Genomic DNA, 24,245 nt, shown 5'->3' with positions numbered 1-24,245 from the left:
GGGTGGGTGGTTCGCGGGGGCGTACCTGGCGAAATCGAGCCCACTGCCATCCCCAAATCGCCTCCATTGCCAGCCGGGTCATCCTCAATCCTGTGGGAAGAAGGAGCGACGCTGGGGGCGGCTGGAGTGGTGTTCCTTCTGAGGAAGGAAAGCTGCGACCGAAACGTTGCCATGGTCTTGTTCTCGCAGTGAGAAAATGAGCCATCCACAAACACTGCCTCGGTGTGATCGCTGCCCAGACACATGAAACAGCGCCTGTGGCCGTCAGAAGCGGAGAGCACTCTACCACATCCAGGAACTACCCAGGGGTGGAAGGGCATCTTTATAAAGACGCGTCCTGAAAATGACTTTCAACGCCAGCTATGTATATGCTCTTTTAGACAAAAAAACTATTTTAGAGAAATAAACTCTTTTACTGCGCTGTCGAAGCGCCCAGGGGCAAAGCTGCACTGCCGTGCAGAGAAGGGAGAAAGCCGCTGATATGCGGCGTAGATCCAACAACAATCGCTATTCAGAGATGAGAGGAACAGTGTGTGAATCGCAGCTCGCTGCATACACAACCAGTCGGCTCCGAAGAAAATTTCTGAATGAAACAGATGCATTTTCCTCCATTTATACCCTATGTCTGGGGGCGGGACTTGCAAATTCTGTCTGCCAATTTCTCATTGGCCTTTTCTCATAGATCAGAGATGCGAAAGGCTCTCAAGTGAGACCCCTAGTGTTGCTTCTTCGACACAACCTCGAAGTGAGCGACAGACGGGGGAGCAATTGACGATTTTCTAGAGAAGGCCATTTTTGGCCTAATATTGTCCTTAAGACATACCAGTCTATTGCATACTGTGGCAGCTCAAAAACCATCACAAAGACAATGTTAGGCTTAATTTAATGAACTAAATAGGTTTCAACTGTGTTTGATATAAAGTGATTTTTGTTTACCCAATTAGCAATTTAGCATGATTACTCAAGGATAAGGTGTTGGAGTGATGGCTGCTGGAAATGGGGCCTCTCTAGATTTCATCAAAAATGACTTCTTTCAAATAGTGATTTTTTTTTTTACATCAGTAATGTCCTGACTATACTTTGTGATCAGTTGAATGCCACTTTGGTGAATTAAAGTTCCAATTTCCTTCCGAAACAGCAAAATCTGTACATTATTGCAAACATTTGGGCGCCAGGGTATATTTTGGTTTAAATATTCCACCCAGAGTAGTTCAGTTTACAAAGTAATGTATTTTCATTGAAAAGTTTCAGCTTAACTGAACTATAAACAGCATAAAGCAACAATGCAGCTTGTGAGTAGCCAGACAGGAGCATGCTGACATTCAGCAACTTTCCAAAGCTCATGAGAGAAAGAACGCTCTCTTATTCTGCTGACGGTGCAGGATTAAGTTGCCCTTTAGCCGTGCATAACCTCATACCAGTGCTGTGTTAAATTAAGTTAGCTCATTTATTTAGATAACTCCCGGCAGTGACTCTTTCAAACAATTCAGTGCTGAGGTTTAGCATTGTCTTGCTTCCAAAAACGTCAGTTGTTGGTTTTTGGACCTAACAACAGCATGAAAGCAAACAGCTGCCAAACAAGCAGTTTAACAAGTACAGTTCAAGTTTACAGAGCTATATCAGAGTTCACCCAAACATTTAAAATCCTGCCATCATTTATTCACCTTCACATCCTCCCAAAACTGGTTGACTTTCTTACTTAAAGAAATAGTTCACCCAAAAATGAAAATTCTACTCATCCTCATACCATACCATATGTGACTTTCTTTCTTTTGCAGAACACAAACAAAGATTTTTAGAATAATATTTCATGCAAATGAATGGGTACCAAAATATTGAAGCTCCTAAAAGCACATAAAGGCAGCATAAAAGTAATCCATAAGACTGCAGTGGTTAAATGTCTTCTGAAGCGATATAATAAGTATGGGTGAGAAACAGACATATATTTAAGCCCCCTTTTTTACCATAAAATCTGCTCCCGATATACACAAAAAATGCAAATCGGCAAAAACAAAAGAAGAAGAATGTGAAAGTGAAGATTGAAAGTGAAAAAGGACATGTTTCTCACCCACACCTATTATATCACTTCAAAAGTGATTGATTAACCCCACTGGAGTATTATGGATTACTTTTATGCTGCCTTTATGTGCTTTTGGAGCTTCTAAATTCTGGTACCTATCCACAATATTCCTGAGTCCCATGATGCTTTGCGCGCATTGTTGGCGGGACTTCCGGCCAAGATTATAAACAAACATAAACCTGTGTATCAGCACAACTTTAAAGATGACAGAAACTTGGAAACAATCGAAAACATAATTAAAGCGATGTAATATTGTTCTTCCCCGTCCATCTGTTATTAAAGATTTGTGGGAGGATGAACATATTATGCATTAGATGCATTTTAGCCATTGAGCCTTTGTGTAGTGATGAAGAACATATGAACATGCTACCCTGAAAAGCTCAGATGCCTGTCAGTGTTATTCATAGCTGTAAATGTTGTACATATTTTAATGAGGACTGTAGATCATTTTGTTTATTTTAAATCTGATATTGATTGTATTCAGAACACGAAGAGTCCATTCTAGCAAGCTTGTGTACTAACAGAGACAGCAGGATCCTCATTCATTACAGACTCACGAGATGATACGCTCATGCTGCTCTTATTGTTTTTATAAAATACAATTCTTTTGTGGGAGATGAGTGTGTAGTATGCTCATTCTAGCATTAAAACTGTTAGTTTACACACATAATCTTTGTATCTTACTGCTAGCCTAAACCTATATGAAATGTTTGCTGTTGCCAGAACGACTGACCCTGTTCAGAGACAGATTGACTTTATTTTTCTTGTTTTATTTTTTCTTGTCAAGGAAATCTCAGTCTAAAAACAGATTTGTTTTTACAGTGTTGCATCTAAAATTAAATGCAAGCTGTGAAGGCAGCTTAGATTACTCAAACAGATAATTAAAATGAATTTGCTTGACTCATTTTAGATGCCAACCTGCATTTGTGCTCTCCCAAATAAATCAGAGCAATGTACCGTAAACCATAGGAGTAAACAGGGACTTGATTGCCCAGAGGTGCTTTATGAAATAAAATGCAAGGAAATACAATGTATTGTCTAGAGAACAGATATGATTTGGTATGCAAACCTTTAAAAAAAGTGAAAAGGTTTGAGGATAAATTGCTATATCATCTGTTTTTGTTTGTCTAACACCCTGCTCAGTGGCTTCAGACTTCGGTTTGAAAAGACATTTAACCATGTTTCTCATTTGATCTCATGGCCCCTTGTGCTAAAGTAAAGAACTGTTCTTTCATTTCACTGTTCAATGACAGCTGAGAACTGTTGAGAGGGCTTCTCTAAGTAGTGTTCTCTCCTTAGATTTACATTAAAAAGATTGACAGGCTTGGGTGTCTTTTGTGTGTCTTTTAATAGGCATGTGTGTGTAATAAGTGTGTTGTTATGGAAATGGAGTGATCAGTAAAGTGGCTGCCTGGTTCAGTTTCTTGACTCATGTCTTCATCAGAGTAAAGGCACTGTTGAGAAGAACTTTTACAATGTTTACGATGTACTCTTTCTGAGAGTACATTCTCCAAATCACTGTGATCAAAAAGCTTAAATATGCCTTTTAGTCCTTAAGCTACATTGCTTTAAAAGTGGCAATATCATATAATTTTTTATTATGCTGCCACTCAGTAGGTAAACTTATTATGTTTACCAAGTGGTTCTGTTTTGAGATCTGAAGCTCGACATTTAAATCTCCTATACGTTTTGCTACTGCCTACATATCCACATCTTTTTCTGTCCTTGATAGATCCAGTTGTCCTTTTGGAATCATTATTTTAATATGAACTCAATTATATTAACTTAATATAAATAAAAAAATATGACTGTATTTTGTAGATTGGTCTATGCAACATATAATATTTCTATGATGTTTAATAAGTTCTATAAGTTTGTATGTGTATGTGTGTGTGTGTATGTGTGTATGTGTGTGTGTGTGTGTGTGTGTGTGTGTGTGTGTGTGTGTGTGTGTGTGTGTGCTTGACCATATTGGTCTGGCTTAAATTTCCATTTCATTCTCATGGTATTATGCAGCCCAGCTCAAAACACACACTCAGACAGACCCTTCCCGACCTGTGAAGGACAGTTTTTTGATGGTTCTCACACTTCTCAACAACAAGAAAGATGAAAGTTTCATTCATCAAATCAACTCAATTATGCTATAGAACCATTTTGAGTTTATTAGAAAATGTTTGGTAGAAAAGGTTCCATACTTAACTTTAGTATTCAAGAACAAACAAAAAACAAGGAGTCTGTTGAAATAATTGGTGAAAGTTAAAATAGCTACCTAGCAAACAAACTAAATTATGAAAATAAATAAATAAATAAATCGATTTTGATAACATACTGTAAGATTATGAACACAAACTACAAGTTAGCAAACCAGAAAACAGAACAGAAGGATTTGGTTAAAATGAACCTATGTGAATACAGTTCAGCCCTTTTGACTATACTGTATGGTCTATGTTCACTTTTACAGTTAAAGACTACAAATACGGTAAATGGTCTGCACTTATATAGCGCTTTTTTTAACCTTAGAGGTTACCAAAGCGCTTTGCACTGCATCTCATTCACCCATTCAATGGCGGCAGAGCTACCATGCAAGGTGCTAGCCTGCCATTGGGAGCAACTTGGGGTTCAGTGTCTTGCACAAGGACACTTTGGCATATGGAGTCGTGTGGGCCGGGAATCGAACCGCCAACCCTGCGATTAGCAGCCGACCCGCTCTACCAAAATAGACTGTGCAAAAGCCTGTGGAAAAATGTATTTTTAGCATAATATGTGATGAGAGTTATGGATATGAATTCTAGTCATGTGAAAGAAGAGTCTTGTATTTTTTAATTGTTAACAAGAGGTTGAATCAGGCTTTTTAAAACAGGTCTCAGGCATACTGTATGTTCCCTTTTGTGTGGTTTCTTTTTTTATCTGTTTCATACAGTAAAGAGGCTATTGGAAAAGAAGATCCAGAAAAGAAGGGGCCTTAGTAGCCCAGCCCTAGAAGGATTGTCCTCATTTACGACAGATTCCTCTGGTTTGAGCCCTCCATCCAGCAAATCAGAAAGAGGATAGATAACTGTGACAGATTACCAATGCTTACCTGCATCTTTTCTCCATTTCCCTTGAAACTGTCATGATATGATTCAGCAGTAATTTAATCACAGGTTTTGCTGTTCCATGACACAATACTGTAGCTTCCCTCTGAGCTACTGAAAAGGTAATGTGTGCCAAAGGGCTATAAGCCAACATATAATGCACACACACTCATCGTTACTCTTTAAGTGTACACTTTGGGGTTTCCTCCAAGCTACAGTGCAAATAGACAGTATTTTGATAGTCCATATGGGACTGAGGAAACTGATTGCCATATTCCACGGAGCACAGATTGCAGCATGTGTGTAGTGTGCTTACTTACAAAACAAATGTTATATCAGGACATTAGCACATTGGTTGGTGCAAAGTGTTTGAAAATGCAAAAATGTTCTTTGTTTTTAACTTTTAAAATACTGAGACTTTAAAATCTGAGCTGTGGCTTAGCTGTTAGAGCACATATAGTATTCTGACACATTGGGCTGTGGTGCTTATTCGTGTGATGTGAGGGCTGTGGTGCTTATTCGTTTTTTCACCCTCCTATAAGTTCATTTTTTGTACTCTCTTTACTATTCAATTTATTGTCCTTTCTTTACTCTCCCTATCAACAAAAGATAAACAAATAACAAAAACCTGAAAGCTGTTTTAAAAATAATGAATTTAAAAATGCACAGAATTAAGTGCTCTTTTCATTAGTTTGTCTTCATTCAGCAAATTTGACCAGAATGTAAAAAGACTGTCTTCGGAGATACCAGCTGTTTCTCTGTTAATTAATTCAGTCATAAATCATGCATTACTGCAAGTGAAAATATGTGGAGTCATTTATGATTAGAATTTATGTTGTTTGTACTATGCACATTTGACTAGACATGACAGTCTATCCATCTCTACTGTTTATGACCTTGTTTTAATTTGTCTCTCACACTGTCATTTTAAAGACCCAGTCTTTAATTTCTAATTTTCTTGTTATTAAAAGCTACAGATCTAGTCATGGCACTGATGGTATGGCAACAAATATTTAATTGACAGTTTCCATTTAAAACAATGTCACTGTCACTCTACAGTCAGTAACCCAGTTCCCATCCACTTTTCAAGCTAATTTGTTATACAAAGTGAAAATGCGTAAAAAATGTGTGTTATGATGCCATGCTTAAAAAAACACTTTGTCGCCGTTTCCTTGAGGAATTGCAATAAAAAGGGAGCTGTTGCCCTTCTGATAGGACTGTAGAATTGGTCCTGATGTTGTGCCTACACAGGTTGCCACCGGTTCCGACCTGAAAGCGAATCATCATGGCCCTTTTCAAGCTGGCAACCTGCACCAAGTAGTGGGGGGAACTTTCAGTCTTAGTATAAGGACCATCCATCGATGTGTATATGCGTTGTGCACAGCTATTAAAGAAAAAATGATGCAGTGTAATATCAGGGTTTACATATGATATATTCCTGATATTCAGTAGGCTACTTTGAACAATCATCTAATCTAAAGCGTTCCCATCACAACAGCATTATGCTCCTCATATTCGTACAGCAGCTGTTAACGACCGACTGTTCTTGATTGTCATCTAAATTAAGTTTTAGGTTCATTTACGTTTTCGGAAGAAGCTCAGCAAATGCTACCCGAGGTAAAGATGGTTAGATTTCAAATATCTAAAAGTTAAAACATTTTCTAAAGCTAGTTTTCTGAAAGTGAACTCAGCATTGGAAAAATTGTTCTAGTAGTTTATAGTCTTGAAAAAAGTGCAGAACATTCTGGGAATGTAATTCAGCTGACTCTATTCATCTACAGAACAGAGTAAGTCTATTTGAAGGTTGTGTAAAGAAAAGGCAATTATATAGGCCCAACAATATAATTTATTTATTTTATAAATTATAATTTTTTTTTAGATTTTTAGATTTTTTAAAGTCTAATTTATTAGACTTTATTTGTTTGGTAATTTATTTAATTTAATACAGGGATTTCACTGGCATTTTTTCAAAAATGAGCTAAACAAAAAATTGTATAGAATAGTATTCCAAAAAAGCACACTGAAGCTTTTCTCCTAGTATTGTGTATTTAATTTAAAACATCATTGTGCACAGAAATTCTATGTTTTTGTATTATGGGCTAATTTCATGACTGCGTCATTTATTTTGAATGGTGTGGAAAAGAAACTTTAATAAATAAACGGATGTCTACCACAATTAATTTAATCGCAAAGAGTGGCCATTCATTTGTTCACCATGACACGAGATATTTGCGTTGGCACTCCTGAAAGTGTCATGACACGATGTGTTTGCAGCATCGGATCTGTGCAGGAATGCCAATAAGACCAATCCATAATAGTGTGATGAATGCTGCATGTACTATAAATTGGCTTCTAGGATGTATATCTTGTCGTCATGATTAACACAGGCTAACAATTGGAGTAAATTCTGGCATATGACACTATATTTTTGCATTAATGCCAATTTTCTCAACAAAAAGAGTTTCCAAACCAGTTTTCCATAGTTAAGCGGAAAAATATTATGTCGACACTTGTGAAATGTTTGTTTTGCACATTGTCTGAAACACTGACAGTTTTTTAAATCTGCTTGTCTTTGGGTATTGAGAGAGCAATTTGGGTAGTTTTGTAATAGTTGTGAGGGCACCTGCTATGACCCATACTTAGTGTTTGGGATTTGAACAAAACCCTAACCATAAGTATTAAACTTTGGTGCTTAACTCGTCCCCTACCACGATAATGATACATCAAATCAAGCGGTGTGTTGAGGAGAGGTGTATTGATATTATTTTTTAAGTAATCAGAATTCGAAGTTTTGCCTGGTGGAAGATGATTGACTTAAATCGTAGCAGCATCGTAGCAGTAAGTTTTGGGCAAATTTTGCTGCTGGATGTGTTCTCACATTCTTATTTAAAACAGTGTCCAAGCAACTGACCTTAGATTTATCTCTGGCTAAAGTGTATCTAGGAAACCAGCCCTTTACATCACAAACTAACATGATGTAGATTCCAGAATGTGGCATGGAGACCTGACTATTTGAGCGATCATTTGCACAGGTGATATCCAGGAGTATCCATCTGGATATTAGAGTCCTAGTCTCACTTTGAATGTCTGACAGCTTCCCCTTGAGACGAGCCTTTGAATCTACAGACTAATGCATTCTCTCTCTCTCTCTCTCTCTCTCTCTCTCTCTCTCTCAATGTAAGACTCCATCAAGGTGTCTGAACTTATAAATTATGCAAAGCACAGCCCATTTTCCTGACACAGCCTGCTACACAGCAGTATTACCCAGAAAGAACTGTCTCTACCTACCAGTAGGAACAGTGAAAGTTAGTTCACTTCTCTGACACATTATACACCTTCTCATTAGAACATCTTCTCATTAGAAAAGCTTATAAAGTATTTTCCACCTATGTTTTGTCCAACCTAGTCCATTAGAATGAATGTTACTATAACTAAATTTTTGCAAACTGAATTTTACCTGCCACTTTCTATGTTTTGCTGCAGTTTCCCGGTGAAATGAACACTAGAGGTGCTACAACAACTGCGTTTATTCACTTTCACACGAATCACGAATACTGTGGCTGTTTAGGACTTTATAAACACTTCTTTTTTGCTCTATTACTCACACCCTGCTATGTTATTATATTAAAACACTTATACTCTAATGCATCATTTGAAAAATTATAAATTTTAATTCTTGTATTACAAACATTTATTATATAAATGATGACAGAATTTTCATCCCTTAAAATATTGCAATCACCCATTCATTTTAGTATGACTCTATTATCAGGTGTGAGGTCACAAATTCAAAATGTATCACAATACACTGAAGTGACTCCCTGAGTCAAAATGAAGATCTGCTCCAGAAATTTCCATTCAGTGCATGTAGAGAGCCAAAGAATAAAACAAAGGGCTTTTTGGGGCAAGAAAGGCATTGTGTAAGGAATTTCTTTGTCTCTGGTAATTCACCACTGAGGAACCAGACAGCAGGCTGATTAATTTTGTGCTTCAGCCATGTGTATTGAGATCCATATGGCAGTGCTGAGCGTGTTGCCATTACAGCATCCCTGTCTCTTCAAGCTAAGTGCCCTCACGTGTTTCCATGTACGTCAAGACAATCCAAACCCATGCTACTGTAGCTATTGGCAAGCATTCCCTACTGAGGCTCTTGTGGACTGTTAGTGCCTAAAGAGGCATAACACTGCAAAAAAGTCATTTTCTTAATTAGTATTTAGTAAAATATATATTCACATCCTTAAAACAAGATAAATAAGATATATAAACTTGATAAGATATTAAGACTCGAATTACATATAAATCGAACAAAATGTTGTGAAGCTTATGGTCAAAACAATAATTATAAATATTAGATATATTAAGACAATAGTGATTAAGAAAAGTATTTGTGTCATTAAGCAGTTTAATGGCAAAACAAATGTAATTCTTGTTATCTCTGTTGTTTCTCATTTAGTCTGACTGACTAGTCGTGGATGCCCCTGCATGTTTGAATGGTCACACTGAGTGTGGATCGCAAGGCCCAGTTGCTTTGTCGTGGAGGGGAAGGATTTCTGTGTAACACACCCTGCCATGGACAGGAAGAGGAATCGTATGCTCTGTGGTGGATCTATGATGATGCTGTTGCTTGGTCACATGACCACTGCATTAGAAGTGCCTCTAGACCGTGAGTATTGCACAGTGGCCAATTTCCACATTTCCAATTTTTGACTGCAGTCAAACAGCCAAAACTACAATTATAAATGTATTTATAGTGAACATGAAAAGGTCTTCACATTCCATTATCTTTCCATATTTGACATATATCTGAGTAAAACAGGATATTCAATGATAATTTTTTTTAGGATGGGCCTTGATTTTATCCTGGATGGAATAGTGAAAAAGACATTTATCCCCTTTGGAATAGCATGCACTGATTAATCATAAACAGAACATTGTGTTTAGGAAGTTATTAGGAATGTATAAGATATAATGTTGACTTTAAAATAAAGTTATTGCCATATTTTTGGAGTGGGTCATAATTTTGAAGATTCTCAGTCCAGATTAATTTAAGAACTCTGTCCTCCAAAAAATAAAAACAGATAATTCTAAAACTCATTAGATGAAAATGCTAAATGCAGTACAATATGTAACTGTGAGTGGTGTAAAATTGTCCTCACATAAGATAGTCTGTGTGTTTGTCTTTACTTAGCTGCTGCTCTCTAGAGGAGCGTCTCACATTTACATACTGACAATGTGTTAAGTCAGCATCACCACTGTGTAAGCAAAATATACAAGGACATTTAGAGAGCATAGGTCACTCCATATTTCTGCCGGTGCCAGATCTCTCTTTCTTTGTTTCTCTACCTCTGTCTTTCTCCTTCTATTTCTCTGGCTTTGAATTTACTCTTTATGAAGGAAATAATTTGCCAAAAACCTTATAAAAATTCTTAAAACCTCTGGAAGCCTGGATTAATCAAGCTTAAACACACTTCAAGAAACAGTGCCCCACAAAAATTTAATTAAAAATGCCTCATGCATGATTGTCTTCATCGCTGTGGAACACAAATTTAGATATTTAGCAAAATGTCCAGGGTGCTCTTTTCCAAACAACTAAAGCATTTAGTGAGCATGGGCTGTCAAACTCCAAAATAGAACTATGACACAGGGGAAGAGTTTTAACAAGTAACTTCTAAATTTCTGTCTGTTTCTCACACAAAGCTATTGTATGTCTTCAGAAGACTTGGAATATCGCACACAAGTCGTATGGGCTACTTTTATGGTACTTCCTTGTCGTTTTTGTAGCTTGAATGAACATGAGCAGCTTGGACATTCTGCAAAAAAATCGCAGTTTACACATGTGTGAGTAATACCAGTAAATGCTGACAGAATTTTCATTTTTGGGTTAAAGATTCCTTTAATACTGAGGTAGTCCTAAACCTACCAGAATTTCAGTCCAGTACTTTGTAAATATTTTGATCTACAATGCATGCACCACTATTGTCAGGGCCTTTAAAGCCAATCAATCATTGACAAACAATCAATATCATCAAAATGCATTAGCAAACCGAAATGGCATGAGAAATACACGATGGATAATGAGCGCCCAACATACCTCCGGACGTTTCTCTGAGGGAACATGTTTTTGTTTGATCGTCTTTTCTCTTTTCTTCTCTTACACTAATTTGAACTCTTTTACTCTCTGCTTATGTGTTTCCTGATTCATTTGGACAAAAAAGCAAAAGTTCTGGAGGGATGTAAGTTTGGGCACTTTGCTGTGAACTCTATTGTGTATTAGCTCTCTATATATTTTTTTTTCCCCTGTCTTTTTCTTTAGCTTGAAGTGTTTTTGTTTATGGTATGCATTTTTAATCTAATTAAACATTTTTATTTGCAATTTACTTACAGTCCAACTAGGGCTGGGTGATATAGCAAAAACATTATATCAATATTGTTCAGTTGACAATATTCAATATATACCTCAATATTTATGTTTTTTACTAAATTAACACAAATAATTATATTTAATCAATAATGAATATCTACAATAATTACCTTCTGCTGTTAGTCGATTACAAATTTTAATCGCGAGTAATCGCATAATTTTTGCATTAATCACAAATTTTGAAAGTGCTGAAACTTAACACTATATATACATTTTCTTGTCGAAATGCATTCATTTCCATCTTAGGAAAGAAAACTAAATAATATGTAACAATATAATGCTTTATAAACATTTTCCAAAAAAAGCTTCTACAATATAAAGAAACAGATTAACTAAAATAGCACCAATTCAAGTAACATTAAACGTTTCCCAAAGTCTATTGGGAGGTTGACTAATTGAAAGAACTAGTCCCCACATAGGTTGCATATTCACTGCAATAGGCATTAAATCTTTTAAAATGAAATCCTCCTCATTTTGCCAGTAGACTGTGATTATCCGCTTTCCTACAGCAATCGCGAAGCTGCATTCATGATTTGCATCAGGGCCCCAATGCCAGTGACGCTTTGAACACCACACAAAGAGCACTTGCAGACAAAAGCATCTCATTCTGTGTTTAGGTAAAAGTTTAGACTTAACGTGCTTCTGTATTAATTAAAATGCTCCTTAAGTAGGTTGAAAAATACTAATTTTATCACTGAAGTACTGTTTAGTGAGATAAGAACCTCTGCGGCTCTATCATATCAAGACAATTGTGAAATAAGTCTAATGAAACTAATCTAATGAATACAATGAAACTAGTCCAATGAAAGTCTTTAGAAAACAATTAATGGCCAGATATAAAGCACATTAAATTCTCGGCACTATTTGCAATGTCTCTTAATTTTATATCACTTGCAAAAACATTGTACATATATTCTGAATATACAAAACTTTGCCCAGCCCTAAGTCAAAAAATTAAGCTATTTGCAGTGTACTGCTAAGATCTGCCATGCTAAAAGTTTATGTTGCATGTTGCATGCTCTTTGGTTGTTTGTCACTTTGGGTTTTGTTGTACATACTTGGAATAAAATGAGGTAATACTGGGCAGATTGTATTTTTAGATGTTTTCTTGCAGATTCAGTTTCTGCAAAGGTGGTTCATCTGTGTGGAGTGTGTCAGTTTGTGCCAAGATATGTGGGGGAATAGAGTGGTTTTGTATTCATGCCTGTCTCTGTGCTTTAGTGCCACAGCCTCCCACAATAATTCATCAGTCCCCCAAGGATTACATCATCGACCCTCGGGAGAACATCATTATCCATTGTGAGGCGAAAGGAAAGCCTCATCCCAGGTGGGTGTCACTTTGAATCACCATGGTTACAATCACTGTAGATTCCACTGCTGTGGACTGATATATATAGTTCACCTACCAAATTATTCAAACATATTATTATTATTTTATTTTATTTTTTGCAAATTAAATATGTTTTCAAGTACAATAAATTCTTAAATTTCAAAAGATTAAGAAAAATTCTGGGGTCTTATGATAAAACCATTTTAATGAATCAAGTTGTTCGACAAATTAGATTGATGTAGATATAGATAAATAACAGTATTGATTGTAACATCACTCTGAGCACATGCTTTGCAATTGATGTTCTATTTTTATTCCTCTCACCCTGTAGCTTTTCATGGACACGTAACGGCACTCACTTCGATGTGGATAAGGATTCAAAGGTCACCATGAAACCCAATTCAGGCACTTTGATCATTGACATCAGTGGTGAGAAAGCTGAAGCATACGAGGGCATTTACCAGTGCATCGCCCGCAACGAGCATGGCTCTGCTGTGTCCAATAACATCTTCATTCGTCAGTCAAGTAAGACCTTTTGCAGATGCAGCTAACACCAAAAGAAATTGCTATAGGCATGTGTACTCCTAAAAATTGACAAGATTCAATTCTAATTCATAGGGTCCCCCTTGTGGTCGAAGGAGAAAAATGAACCAATCACAGTGCAGAGAGGCATGTCTCTAGTACTGCAGTGCAGACCTCCGGCAGGCCTGCCTCCACCAATCATCTTCTGGATGGATAACTGTAAGAGCAGAGAACACATCACGTCTACTCACGCACTACACGTACAAAACATCTCACATAGATCTCTTGCGCATCCTGCTAATGTAAATTGTAACATCTCTTTTGGTTACGTTTACATATATTTTCCTTGGAAACCCATGAATGTAAATTCACTTGGGTTCTCAGCTTAACCCCAGCTGCTCTCTTCTGGAGGTTTAGCACATTGTTATTTCATGGACCTTTGCACTGTATATTGATAATATTGACAATATTGCTGTGTTTGCGAAAGGCTACAAGACAAAAGGAACTTGCGTGTTTCGTTTCCTTATAGGTAAAGAGCAAAATGTAATACTCCTATTTCCTGTTTTGTAATTTCATTTATTGATGAAATAGCTTTCACATATTTATATTTCTCAATTAATTCTCTGATGCATGAATAATTACATCACAAAGGAATGTTTCAATTTTCTTCAAAATAAGATTTAATAATTTCCAGTTTTTTATTTTCCCAAAATAATGTATTTCAAGAGAGTTACACATCAATCCATTGCAATTGAGTTATGTTAAGTAGTATAGTAATCATATTCATTGTACATGTACTGTAAATTTTCATTGTTCCCCAAGTTGCATAAAAAAATACCATGATATGGTATATGTCCAAAAATCGTGGTAATACCAAATATACACACACACACACAAAAAGGATTTTCGCAGGTTGTTAATTTACTTAATAAAAATGAACTAAAGCAACACAATTCTAGAACATCTTGTCACAACTTGATTTCATTGCATTCTATCCTATTACATTTGTAAAACTGAAGTTTACTTAATCTATTTGGACAACATGAATACTTTTTGTACCATTGATGAAACTGGGCAGAGGATTTCCTTTTCCCAGCATGCTTTGCATGGGATTGGATGGAGTGAACAAATGTTGAAATTAAGTGTTATTTTATAAATTTTTGAGCAAGATGAGAACAGAAGGAGATTTGTTAATGTTTTATTGGTATTTATAAGAGAGTGTGTTATGCTGGATCTTTGGAGTTTACCATTGTGGTAAAGATTTATTTATTTTATTTTCTCCCATTTTCTCCCCAATTTGGAATGCCCAATTCCCAATGCGCTATAAATCCTTGTGGTGGCATAGTGGCTTGCCTCAATCCGGGTGGCGGAGGACGAATCTCAGTTGCCCCCGTGTCTGAGACCGTCAATCCACGCATCTTATCAAGTGGCTTGTTGAGCACGTTACCGCGGAGACATGGTGCGTGTGGAGGCTTCACACTATTCTCCTTGGCATCCACGCACAACTCACCACGTGCCCCACTGAGAGCATACCACATTATAGTGAACATGAGGAGGTTACCCCATGTGACTCTACACTCCCTGGCAACGGGCCAATTTGGTTGCTTGGGGAGGCCTGGCTTGAGCCACTCAGCACGTCCTGGATTCGAACTCATGACTCCAGGGATGGTGGTCTCATTAGGATGGACATTCACTTTCAAGCAATGATTTATTTGGGTGCTGCTTAGCTCTATAACAAGTTGCGATCAAATTGAAAGTGCATATACTAATAATAAATCAAATAGATTAAGTTGGACCAACATAAGAAAATTAATGAAGATAAACATGACTAAATTTAGTTTGACAAACCAAATAAAGTTGAGTTAAAATTACTACAGTACATTGATTTGACTTGATCTAACTAAATTATGTTGACTGAATGAAACTGACTTCTGAATGAATGAAATGAAATTGCTTGAAAAAGCTTTCTCAAATTCAGTTAAGGGTAATGACTTTAATGGTCTGTTTTTGTCAGATTTCCAGAGGCTTCCCCAAAACAGTCGTGTGTCTCAGGCTTTAAACGGAGACCTTTATTTCTCCAACGTGCTCATTGATGACACCAGAAATGACTACATCTGCTATGCCCGCTTCCCACACACTCAGACGATCCAACAGAAACAGCCCATCACTGTCAACGTGCTGGACAGTAAGTTTTTTTTGCCTACTGTTAGGAACAGAATCAGCATTTCTCTCCTGTTCTTATCACATGCATGCTGCACTAGTGCACTGTGGGAATCAGTTGGATCTCCTCATCTAAGGGCGTAGAATTTGCTTTAACATTAGGGGGTCTATTCTGTTGATCATTGGGGGCTGTACTTGCTTGTGTTTATTATTTTATGTTGAATCATGTTTTTTTCTGTTCTTGCTGAGCAAAACCTGTATCTACTGTATATACTGTACAGGAAAATCAGAATGTATAGTATATTTATTGTATATGTTACTGACATTAAAGGTATAAATCTACATTAAATTTAAAATAAATGATTGATTATACATGTATTAGATATAGATACTACTTATTGTTATATTAAGGTAATATAATATTCTTAATAAATAAGGTTATCTAGAGGTCTTTTTTTTTCTTTTGAAAAATAAAAAAATACTCTATAACTTTTGTCAAAGTCACAAAAGAAGTCAGAAAAATAACAATGCATCTGTGAACTTCTGTTTGCATGTACTTCCAAATGTGTGAAATCTCTGTACTGTTCACGAATTAATCCTTTCGTAAATTAATCTGTGCTGGACTCTTAACACTGGACTGGATGGACTCCAGTTGAAGCACTGATCACTGACCTGTTTCAATAATTCCCAATTTATTCTGCATATTTGCACATAATCCGTGCACACTTGGCAGCTTATAGAGGGAACATTGGTTATATTATTAATACAACAGTGTCACCTTGTCCCTTTTATTTTCAAATGTTTCTTCTCTCAAAAAAATATTATACCTTATTTTTAAGATTTATCCATTTCAATTAAATAACAAATTTCCATCTAATTGAATTGAATAGTCTTGAAGAAAATGTAATTAATAAAACTTGCATTTTGTAAGATTTATACATTTTATTTAGTTAAAGATTAGGCAATTCAATTAGATGGAAATTTTGTATTCAATTGAAATGGATAAATCACGAAAATAGGCTAAAATATTTTTTTGATTGTTTAATATTTCCTGCTCTTTCAGACACACAGCTTTTCCGGTATTTCATGCTCATAATTTTTTGTTGTGTTCCAGTTGAAGCTATGAATCACACTGTGTTGGCATCTTTTTTAAATGGCTCTGATTTTTGGGGTGGTGAGTGCTAGCATAAATTTTCCAAGTGAACCCAGCCTTCATCCCTCCCATAATTTGTGTGTCTGCCTAACCAGGATTAGCTATTCTTCTAATATATCACCTACTTAACTAGATATATAATCTACTCCTATAGAACCCCAACCCTGACCACAAACAACTCATCTTTATGAAGATCTCTAGCTTTCACACTGCATTAATATTCATTTCATTGCATCCTCCTCATGAAAACTCTGACTTTGTCAGATATAATCAACAAAAGGACTGAAACCAAGCTGTCTTATGGATTAATTTAAATGTTGATTTTAAACATTTAATTTCATAATCTGTATAGCAAGGCAACATACAGTACATGCATAAGGTGTGATGATACAAATAGTGGTAATCAGTCCTTTTTTCTTTCTTTTTAAATGTCTAATTAATATTTAGATTCGTCATCTACTGGTCTGATTCCTCTAAACTTTGTTGTATGTCAAACTAAATGAATTTACTCTTGTTAATCAACCTTTGGGTAAATTTATATTTCTCCTTCAAATCCTTCCATTCTCTAAAAGGCTCTGTCAAAAAGAAGCAATGGAAGGATTCAACTCTTATCATTCAATATCAGGTTCACTTGATTACAGGCATCACGGCAATTATAGGTCAGGGTCTAAAAAAAAAAAAATCTTTGAAAATTCCACAGTTTAAAAGAGAAGTCTAATTTAATCAGCAATATGCTATTTGCACACCTCTAGTTGTGCCAGCCTTATTCATGTGTGGTTTACACACCAGTTCATAATCTTTCCCCCTCACTTGCATATTACATACCAGTGAAGTCCTGGCCGAAAGCTGGCCGGTCACAAGAGCTCTGTTTGATTGTGGCCAATCCCTGTTGTAGACAGTCCATCTGGAGAGAGAGCACCCTCTTTCATGCACCCTCCAGGGACACACAGTACATCCATGGTCCTGAAAGGAGACACGCTGGAACTGGAATGCATCGCCGATGGCCTGTAAGTAGCAGGAAGGAAGGAGCCACAAAGATTCATTTGACCTGTTATCTAGTTTAATTTTGTTTCAAAATCCATCTCTTCTTCTGATTAGGTAAGCTCATTTAGGTAATAAGTATTTTCAAAAATGTCATATAAAACTGCTAAATATAACTACATATAATAGGCCTGTGTTTCCACAAAACTAATGTTGATTTCACTGGGTCTTTAAGTGTTTGTCTTTTTTGTGTGTTTTAGTCCGACACCAGATATATCCTGGAGTAAGGTGAATGGGGAGCTGCCAAGCGGGCGTTTTTCATTTCACAGTTTCCAGAAAACTCTGAAGATAACGGAGGTGACAGACACGGATGGTGGAGATTACCGCTGTTTAGCCAAGAACCGGCTTGGGAGCAACCATCACGTCATCACTGTTGTGGTCAAAGGTCTGACTTTGTTTCATCTGTCACATCTCAAAAATCCTGTTTAGTCACACATTCACTGTCCCATAAGACACCATCCTTGACTTGCATCAAGCAGATCTGAAAGACTCTTTATAATTCCAATTGCTCTGAAAAAACCCACTGAAACAGCCAAACATCATGAGAATAATTCTTGTCAATACCATAGTAAAAGCAGTATTGGAACACTTGACATTTTTTATTTGAGGCATCTCCTTCTCACCACCACAGCGGCTCCGTTTTGGATCAGCAGCCCTCAGAACCTCATCCTGGCTCCTAAAGAAACTGGAATGCTCACCTGCCGGGTGGATGGAAACCCTAGACCTAAGGTCGCCTGGTCTGTCAATGGAGTGCCTATCGAGAGTATGCATCAGCCAGTCACATTTATCTTGAGCTTGAACTTCAGTAGGGCCAAGTGAATATCCTATATGTTTGAAAGAATAAAGAACTGAATATATATTCATTTTCCATTGCATTCCTTGATAGACTCACCCAAGGATCCCAGTCGGAAAATTGAAGATGATGTCATCATCCTCAGTGATGTCCCGACGGGATCCAGCGCGGTTTACCAGTGCAATGCCTCCAATGAATATGGTTACCTATTGGCCAACGCCTTTGTCAGCATCCTGGGTTAGTGATATGTATCTGTATTAGACTGTATTATTTTCTATTCAGATTGTTTAGGATTGTTATTTATTCAATGAATCATACATTAAACATATTATATTGCATTTCAGCTGAACCTCCAAGGGTGCTGACCCCCCCAAACCATGTGTACTCAGTCATCACCAATAGTCGGGCTTTGCTAGACTGTGCTTCATTTGGCTCTCCACTTCCTAAGATCACTTGGTGAGATCTTTAATTTATTTATTTTATTTATTTATTTTGGTCAATATTAACTGGAAGGAGTGTCTGTCAAACTATTTTGATGTGTTTTTCCATGATCCAAAGGTTTAAGGACAGTCAAAGCATACTGGATGGTGACTCATACATAATTCATAAGAACGGTACCTTAGAGATCAATGTGGCTCAGCCACTAAACAGTGGTAAATACACCTGCACGGTCTCAAACAATCTCGGCAACAAAGAGAATCACGTATATCTGGAGGTAAAAGGTGAGAAATGGCTTATATTAGTGTGTGAAATCCTACTGAAATTATTTGGCTTACTAGACAATTGTATTTTTGGGAAGTGGGGGAAAGAAAGAATTCAAATGTATATTTGTGCTCTTTTCTTAGAGCCTACACGGATTCTAAAACAGCCAGAGTATAAAGTGGTCCAGAGAAACAGCATAGCTGTGTTTGAGTGTAAGGTCAAACATGACCCGACTCTTTTACCCACCATGATATGGCTTAAAGACAACGGAGAACTTCCTGATGATGTTCGGTATGCTGAATATTTCTTCTAAAGACTGCATAGCTTTGTCGAGTTCTAAAGGTGTAAAGCACTAAATGGTATTTTGTAACTCCTTGATTTTAACAAATGTGTATCGTTTGTGTGTGTGTGTGTACTGTAGATTTGAAGTGGGCTCTGATAGCCTGACAATACGTGATGTGACCGAGGATGACGAGGGGACCTACACCTGCATCAGGAACACCACGCTGGACCAGGATTCAGCCAGTGCTGCGCTTACAGTAGTCCGTAAGTTCAGATATATAAGTTCACCATCATATAACATCTATGAGATCACCTTCTGATTATACTTCACCTGATTTAGTTCTATATCTTTTTCAGAGAGTATATTTTGCAACTGCACACTGTACAATATTGCTAGCAACACACAAATCAGGCCTACTATGTCAACTTATAAAGTTAGTAATGCAGTTTAAATTGTGCTGTTTTGTGTGACTAACTTTGGACTTTCACCCAAAATGGCTTTCCTTGTCAGAGGCAACACCAATACCACCTGTAGTACAGGGTAAATTTTCCTTTCAATTCCCAAACAGGTCCCATTCCAATTTGATCCATCTGTATTTTTGCTGTTTTTTTTTGTTTACCCCTCATCACCTCACTGAGTATGTGTTCTGTAGTAATTTCTCATTAATAAACTGTTAAAGACAGTTTACTCAAAAATGCAATTCTGTCATCATTTAGTCATTCTAATGCTGTTCCAAACTTGTATGGCTTTCTTACTTCTGTGGAACACTTTCATTGCATCTGTTTTCATAAAATGAAAGCGAATGGCTGTCTCAAACATTCAGACTAATGTCTCCTTTTTTTTTCCACAGAAGAAAGTCAGTTACACAGGTTTTGAACAACATTAGTATGACTAAATTATGATGGAATTTATTTGGGGGTAAACACTATCCTTTTAAAGGCTATTTAATTTTTTACGTTTTATCAGGTTCTTATTTTCAGATTAAGCAGCTCACTAATCTTGGATATTTGTGCTCAAATGCAGCCCTTTTCCTGCTTGCTTTGATTGGAAATAAGAACCTGTGTGTTTTATTTTCACAGCTTCCAAACTCATTTGTACCTTGAAAATAGTTTTACCAAAACCATCCCATGACACATTTTATATTTTATGTGCGCTTTTTTTTTTTAGTTGGTGGTTTATATATTTTGAGTCATTTGTCCATGATGTTTTTATTTTGGCTTGTGTTGCATGTTTCTCATCTGTGGTGCACTTAAGTTGGCTTGGTCTGATTGTTTGGTGTCCCATAATGTTTGGTGGTTTGATTTCCCAGAGCAACCAGACATGCCCACAGATCTGGAGCTGACGGATCAACGAGAGCGCAGCGTTCAGCTGACTTGGACCACTGGAGATGAAAACAACAGCCCTATCAAATGTGAGCAGGACTGAAAACTGTTCTCTTTTTTGTTTGTACTGTATATTCGTGGCAGATTGCCTTTGCAGCAATGTTTAGTCTTCTTGATGCTTTGATTTTTAACAGGATTGGATAAGTATAGCCATTCAATATGTATGCTCACTGCTCAGTAAACATCATGCATACTGCATGGCATGGTAATAAACAGCATGTATGAGCGATTATGCTTATTGTACTGTTTGTGAGGTTGTCAGCAATGTCTGAGCCTTTAATATTTCTTGTAATATTTCATTTTAAGTAGCTTCATGGCTTTTAGTCCATGTCTGTTATCTTTGAATCCTAACTTTGAAATCTGTGTATATGCTACTGTACTCCAAATGAACTTTTAGGTAATATACTCATTTAAAATGTGAATCAATCTTTCTCTTCTAATAATGACTTACCTTGCACTCCAAATTTATGTCCAGTTGGACACGTCAAGCCATTAAACGGGGTCTTAAAACACATGCATTCAAATTACACATCTTGGATGATTAAAAGCCTTTTCCAGTCAATTGATTACTTCAGTTGTTCACCTCACTATTATCTCTGGTTTCCTCAGTATTCCTTATCCAATATGAAGATTCGCTCCATGAGCCTGGAATCTGGGTCAATATGACTGAGGTTTCAGGAACCAGCACCACGGCCCATCTGGAACTGTCTCCATACGTGTATTACTCATTCAGAGTTCTGGCACTCAATGAAGTGGGTCTGAGTGAACCCAGCACACCATCCAGACAGTACCGAACCAACCCTTCGCGTGAGTGACCCTAATGAGAAAGATGACAGGATGTACAATTGAAAATCTTTAAACACACTTATTTTTTTTGTAGATGATATGTCTGAAACAGATTATATTAAAATCTTCCAGAGCCTGACATGAATCCATCAAATGTTGAAGCCATTGGAACATCACCTGACAGTATGACCATAACTTGGAAGGTAAAAACTTCTATAAAATATCTACAAATGATGCTGTGAATAATGACAAAAGTGCTGTAGTCCGTGTTACCACAGTCATGGAAAACCTGGAGATATCCATTTTAAAACTATTATTTCTATGCCTGGAAAAGTCATGTCAACTTATACAGTGAATATATATTTGTCTAGTCATGCTCTGCTCTAGAATACAGTATTTACTAATTGGCATGATATTGTTCTAGTATAGTCTCTTGAGACCCAAGTGTGGCTGCTGTGTGCATTTTCCATTTCCCTTTTTGATTTGTAACTAGTCGCACCTGTTAAACATACAAAGAAAACAACAAATATTTTTCCTAAAAACTGATGGCAACATATGTAAACAGCAGGACACAATTTTTGTACAAAGAAATTGTAAATAATACCAAGCCATAGAAAGATTTTTTTTTTTGTAATTGTTTATGATGTTTCCAGGAGAGTTGGTTATTCATGTTTTTGAGAAGTTACAGAGATTACATCAGAAATTAGCATAATTAATTCTGACTCAAAGTAATGTTCAACATCATCCAATCACTACAAACCATGTTCAAATAAAATCATACCGATTACAATTGTCCTATGTCTTGCAAACCTGTTGAGTGGTTCATGCATAATCTGCAGCCTGAAACTAAACTTTTGTTTGAATTTTAGGAGTGAATGCATAGGAAAGCTGTAGGTTTCTCCCTTGCTCCTTGGCTCCCTATTTAGTGAATGACTTAACCTCCAGTGTGCTGTCTGTCTGCACTGGACTCAGAACAGTTTGAAATGCACATTATTTTCATCCTTACACCATATACAACTTATATATTTTGGATGAACCCATTGATTCTCAATGTGATAATGCGCAGTAAATACAGGATTTCTACGGGAAAAAATGCATTAAACAATAGATTAGTGTATATTGTGTTTAGCAGCGTGGCATTTCACGATAAATCCGTCAAATAGACAAAATTGCATATTGGATTAAACCAGAGACTTATCTTTTGACTCAAACAGGATTCAAAGTAAAAATTTAATCAGGTTTCTTACTAAATGTAGATTTGTTGGCATTTCTCCCAAAGGCAAACTCTGCTGTCTCCAGCACCATGTTGTTTTGTCACATGACAAACGGTGAAAGTTTGACCCTTTTCTGACAGCACAAAGTCTCCCGCACTGAGATCAGTTGGTTTAAATGAATTTAAATTATGTGTTGCATATAGCGAAGCCAAAGTACAACGTCCACGCATGTGTACGTGGGGTCGCATAGGGATAAAGCTTGTGTAGAGTACAACTTGCTCACAAGCCATAATGATCTCCAATTTGTGAGTGATTCATTCTTTTGAATCTGTTCTTTTCAGTGAATCAAAAAATGCACTTCATTACAGAATCTGTGTCATTAATTTTTAAAAGTCCTTTTCCAGTAATCACAAATGAATGTTAAGGTCATGCAAAGGTTTTTGGCTCCTTGAAAAAACTTGAATGTTTTTGTAATGTCTTGTAAACAGGAGCTGACAGGGCTGGAGTCGAACGGTCCAGGTCTACAGTACAAGGTGAGCTGGAGACAGAAAGATGTGGATCAGGACTGGAATTCACTCACTCTTGCCAATATCTCACAGTATGTGGTGACAGGAACGGACACTTTTGTACCCTATGAAGTCACAGTACAGGCGATCAATGACTATGGATCAGGCCCCAGGCCTGAGGTGGTGTTGGGATATTCAGGAGAGGACTGTGAGTGAACCTCAGAAAGCACTATTCATTAAAGCTTTTGTTTAAAATGTAAATTACTGGGTGATGTTGATTTAAGAGGATTTATTTATTGTATCATGGGTCTGTCTATGTCATTCAGCTCCCAATGTGGCCCCAGAGAACATACAGGTTTCTGTTCAGAATGGGACAGAAGCTGAAGTGCGTTGGGAAGCTGTTCCTCCTTCAACAGTCCGGGGGCGACTAAAGGGGTACAAGGTACTTGTAATAACCAGAAAACTAAAATAATAAAAATTGTTTATTAATTTAACTGATGCTTTTGTCCAAAGCAACTTACAATTGGTGGAAAAAAACAATCAATTTAACATTAAGGAGCCAACCATAATAGAAGTTTTTATTGAAACACTATAGTGAAAAACATTAACTGCATTTGTTCTGTTCTTTTCTTGATGAATAATGGGAACCCAATGGAAAAAGCATTTAATAATTATAATAATTATTATAACACAGTGAAAACTTAGTATGTTCTTTAAATTTTGACGAATGAAAAACTACATACTTCATTGAAGAAGAAAAAACAAAACGGAATTAACAATTACCTACATTGTGTGACA

At 36.7% G+C, this 24,245-nt stretch overlaps 1 protein-coding gene across 9 annotated transcripts in view; it reads left to right on the top strand.

The window, feature by feature from the left end:
• Window positions 1-24,245, top strand: part of LOC127637385 (neuronal cell adhesion molecule-like) — a 79,580-nt gene that overhangs the window by 42,513 nt on the left and 12,822 nt on the right. For 4 of the 9 annotated variants that reach the window (XM_052118410.1, XM_052118411.1, XM_052118413.1 and 1 more), the window contains 21 exons: window positions 9,608-9,817; window positions 11,370-11,387; window positions 12,797-12,902; window positions 13,237-13,430; window positions 13,524-13,646; window positions 15,442-15,612; window positions 16,702-16,761; window positions 17,636-17,747; window positions 17,982-18,166; window positions 18,413-18,544; window positions 18,668-18,811; window positions 18,919-19,030; window positions 19,133-19,296; window positions 19,420-19,567; window positions 19,698-19,822; window positions 20,070-20,099; window positions 20,869-20,970; window positions 21,551-21,748; window positions 21,860-21,930; window positions 23,430-23,655; window positions 23,774-23,889. In XM_052118410.1, coding sequence (XP_051974370.1) covers window positions 9,724-9,817; window positions 11,370-11,387; window positions 12,797-12,902; window positions 13,237-13,430; window positions 13,524-13,646; window positions 15,442-15,612; window positions 16,702-16,761; window positions 17,636-17,747; window positions 17,982-18,166; window positions 18,413-18,544; window positions 18,668-18,811; window positions 18,919-19,030; window positions 19,133-19,296; window positions 19,420-19,567; window positions 19,698-19,822; window positions 20,070-20,099; window positions 20,869-20,970; window positions 21,551-21,748; window positions 21,860-21,930; window positions 23,430-23,655; window positions 23,774-23,889 — 2,631 coding nt within the window. In that variant the 5' untranslated portion in view covers window positions 9,608-9,723. The remainder of the gene's footprint in view (window positions 1-9,607; window positions 9,818-11,369; window positions 11,388-12,796; window positions 12,903-13,236; window positions 13,431-13,523; window positions 13,647-15,441; window positions 15,613-16,701; window positions 16,762-17,635; window positions 17,748-17,981; window positions 18,167-18,412; window positions 18,545-18,667; window positions 18,812-18,918; window positions 19,031-19,132; window positions 19,297-19,419; window positions 19,568-19,697; window positions 19,823-20,069; window positions 20,100-20,868; window positions 20,971-21,550; window positions 21,749-21,859; window positions 21,931-23,429; window positions 23,656-23,773; window positions 23,890-24,245) is intronic. The other 5 variants (XM_052118414.1, XM_052118417.1, XM_052118415.1 and 2 more) reach the window with 3 other exon arrangements.

Source organism: Xyrauchen texanus, chromosome 45 (genome assembly GCF_025860055.1).
Source record: "Xyrauchen texanus isolate HMW12.3.18 chromosome 45, RBS_HiC_50CHRs, whole genome shotgun sequence".
Classification (NCBI taxonomy): Eukaryota; Metazoa; Chordata; class Actinopteri; order Cypriniformes; family Catostomidae; genus Xyrauchen; species Xyrauchen texanus.
This window is presented reverse-complemented; position numbering and strand designations above follow the sequence as displayed.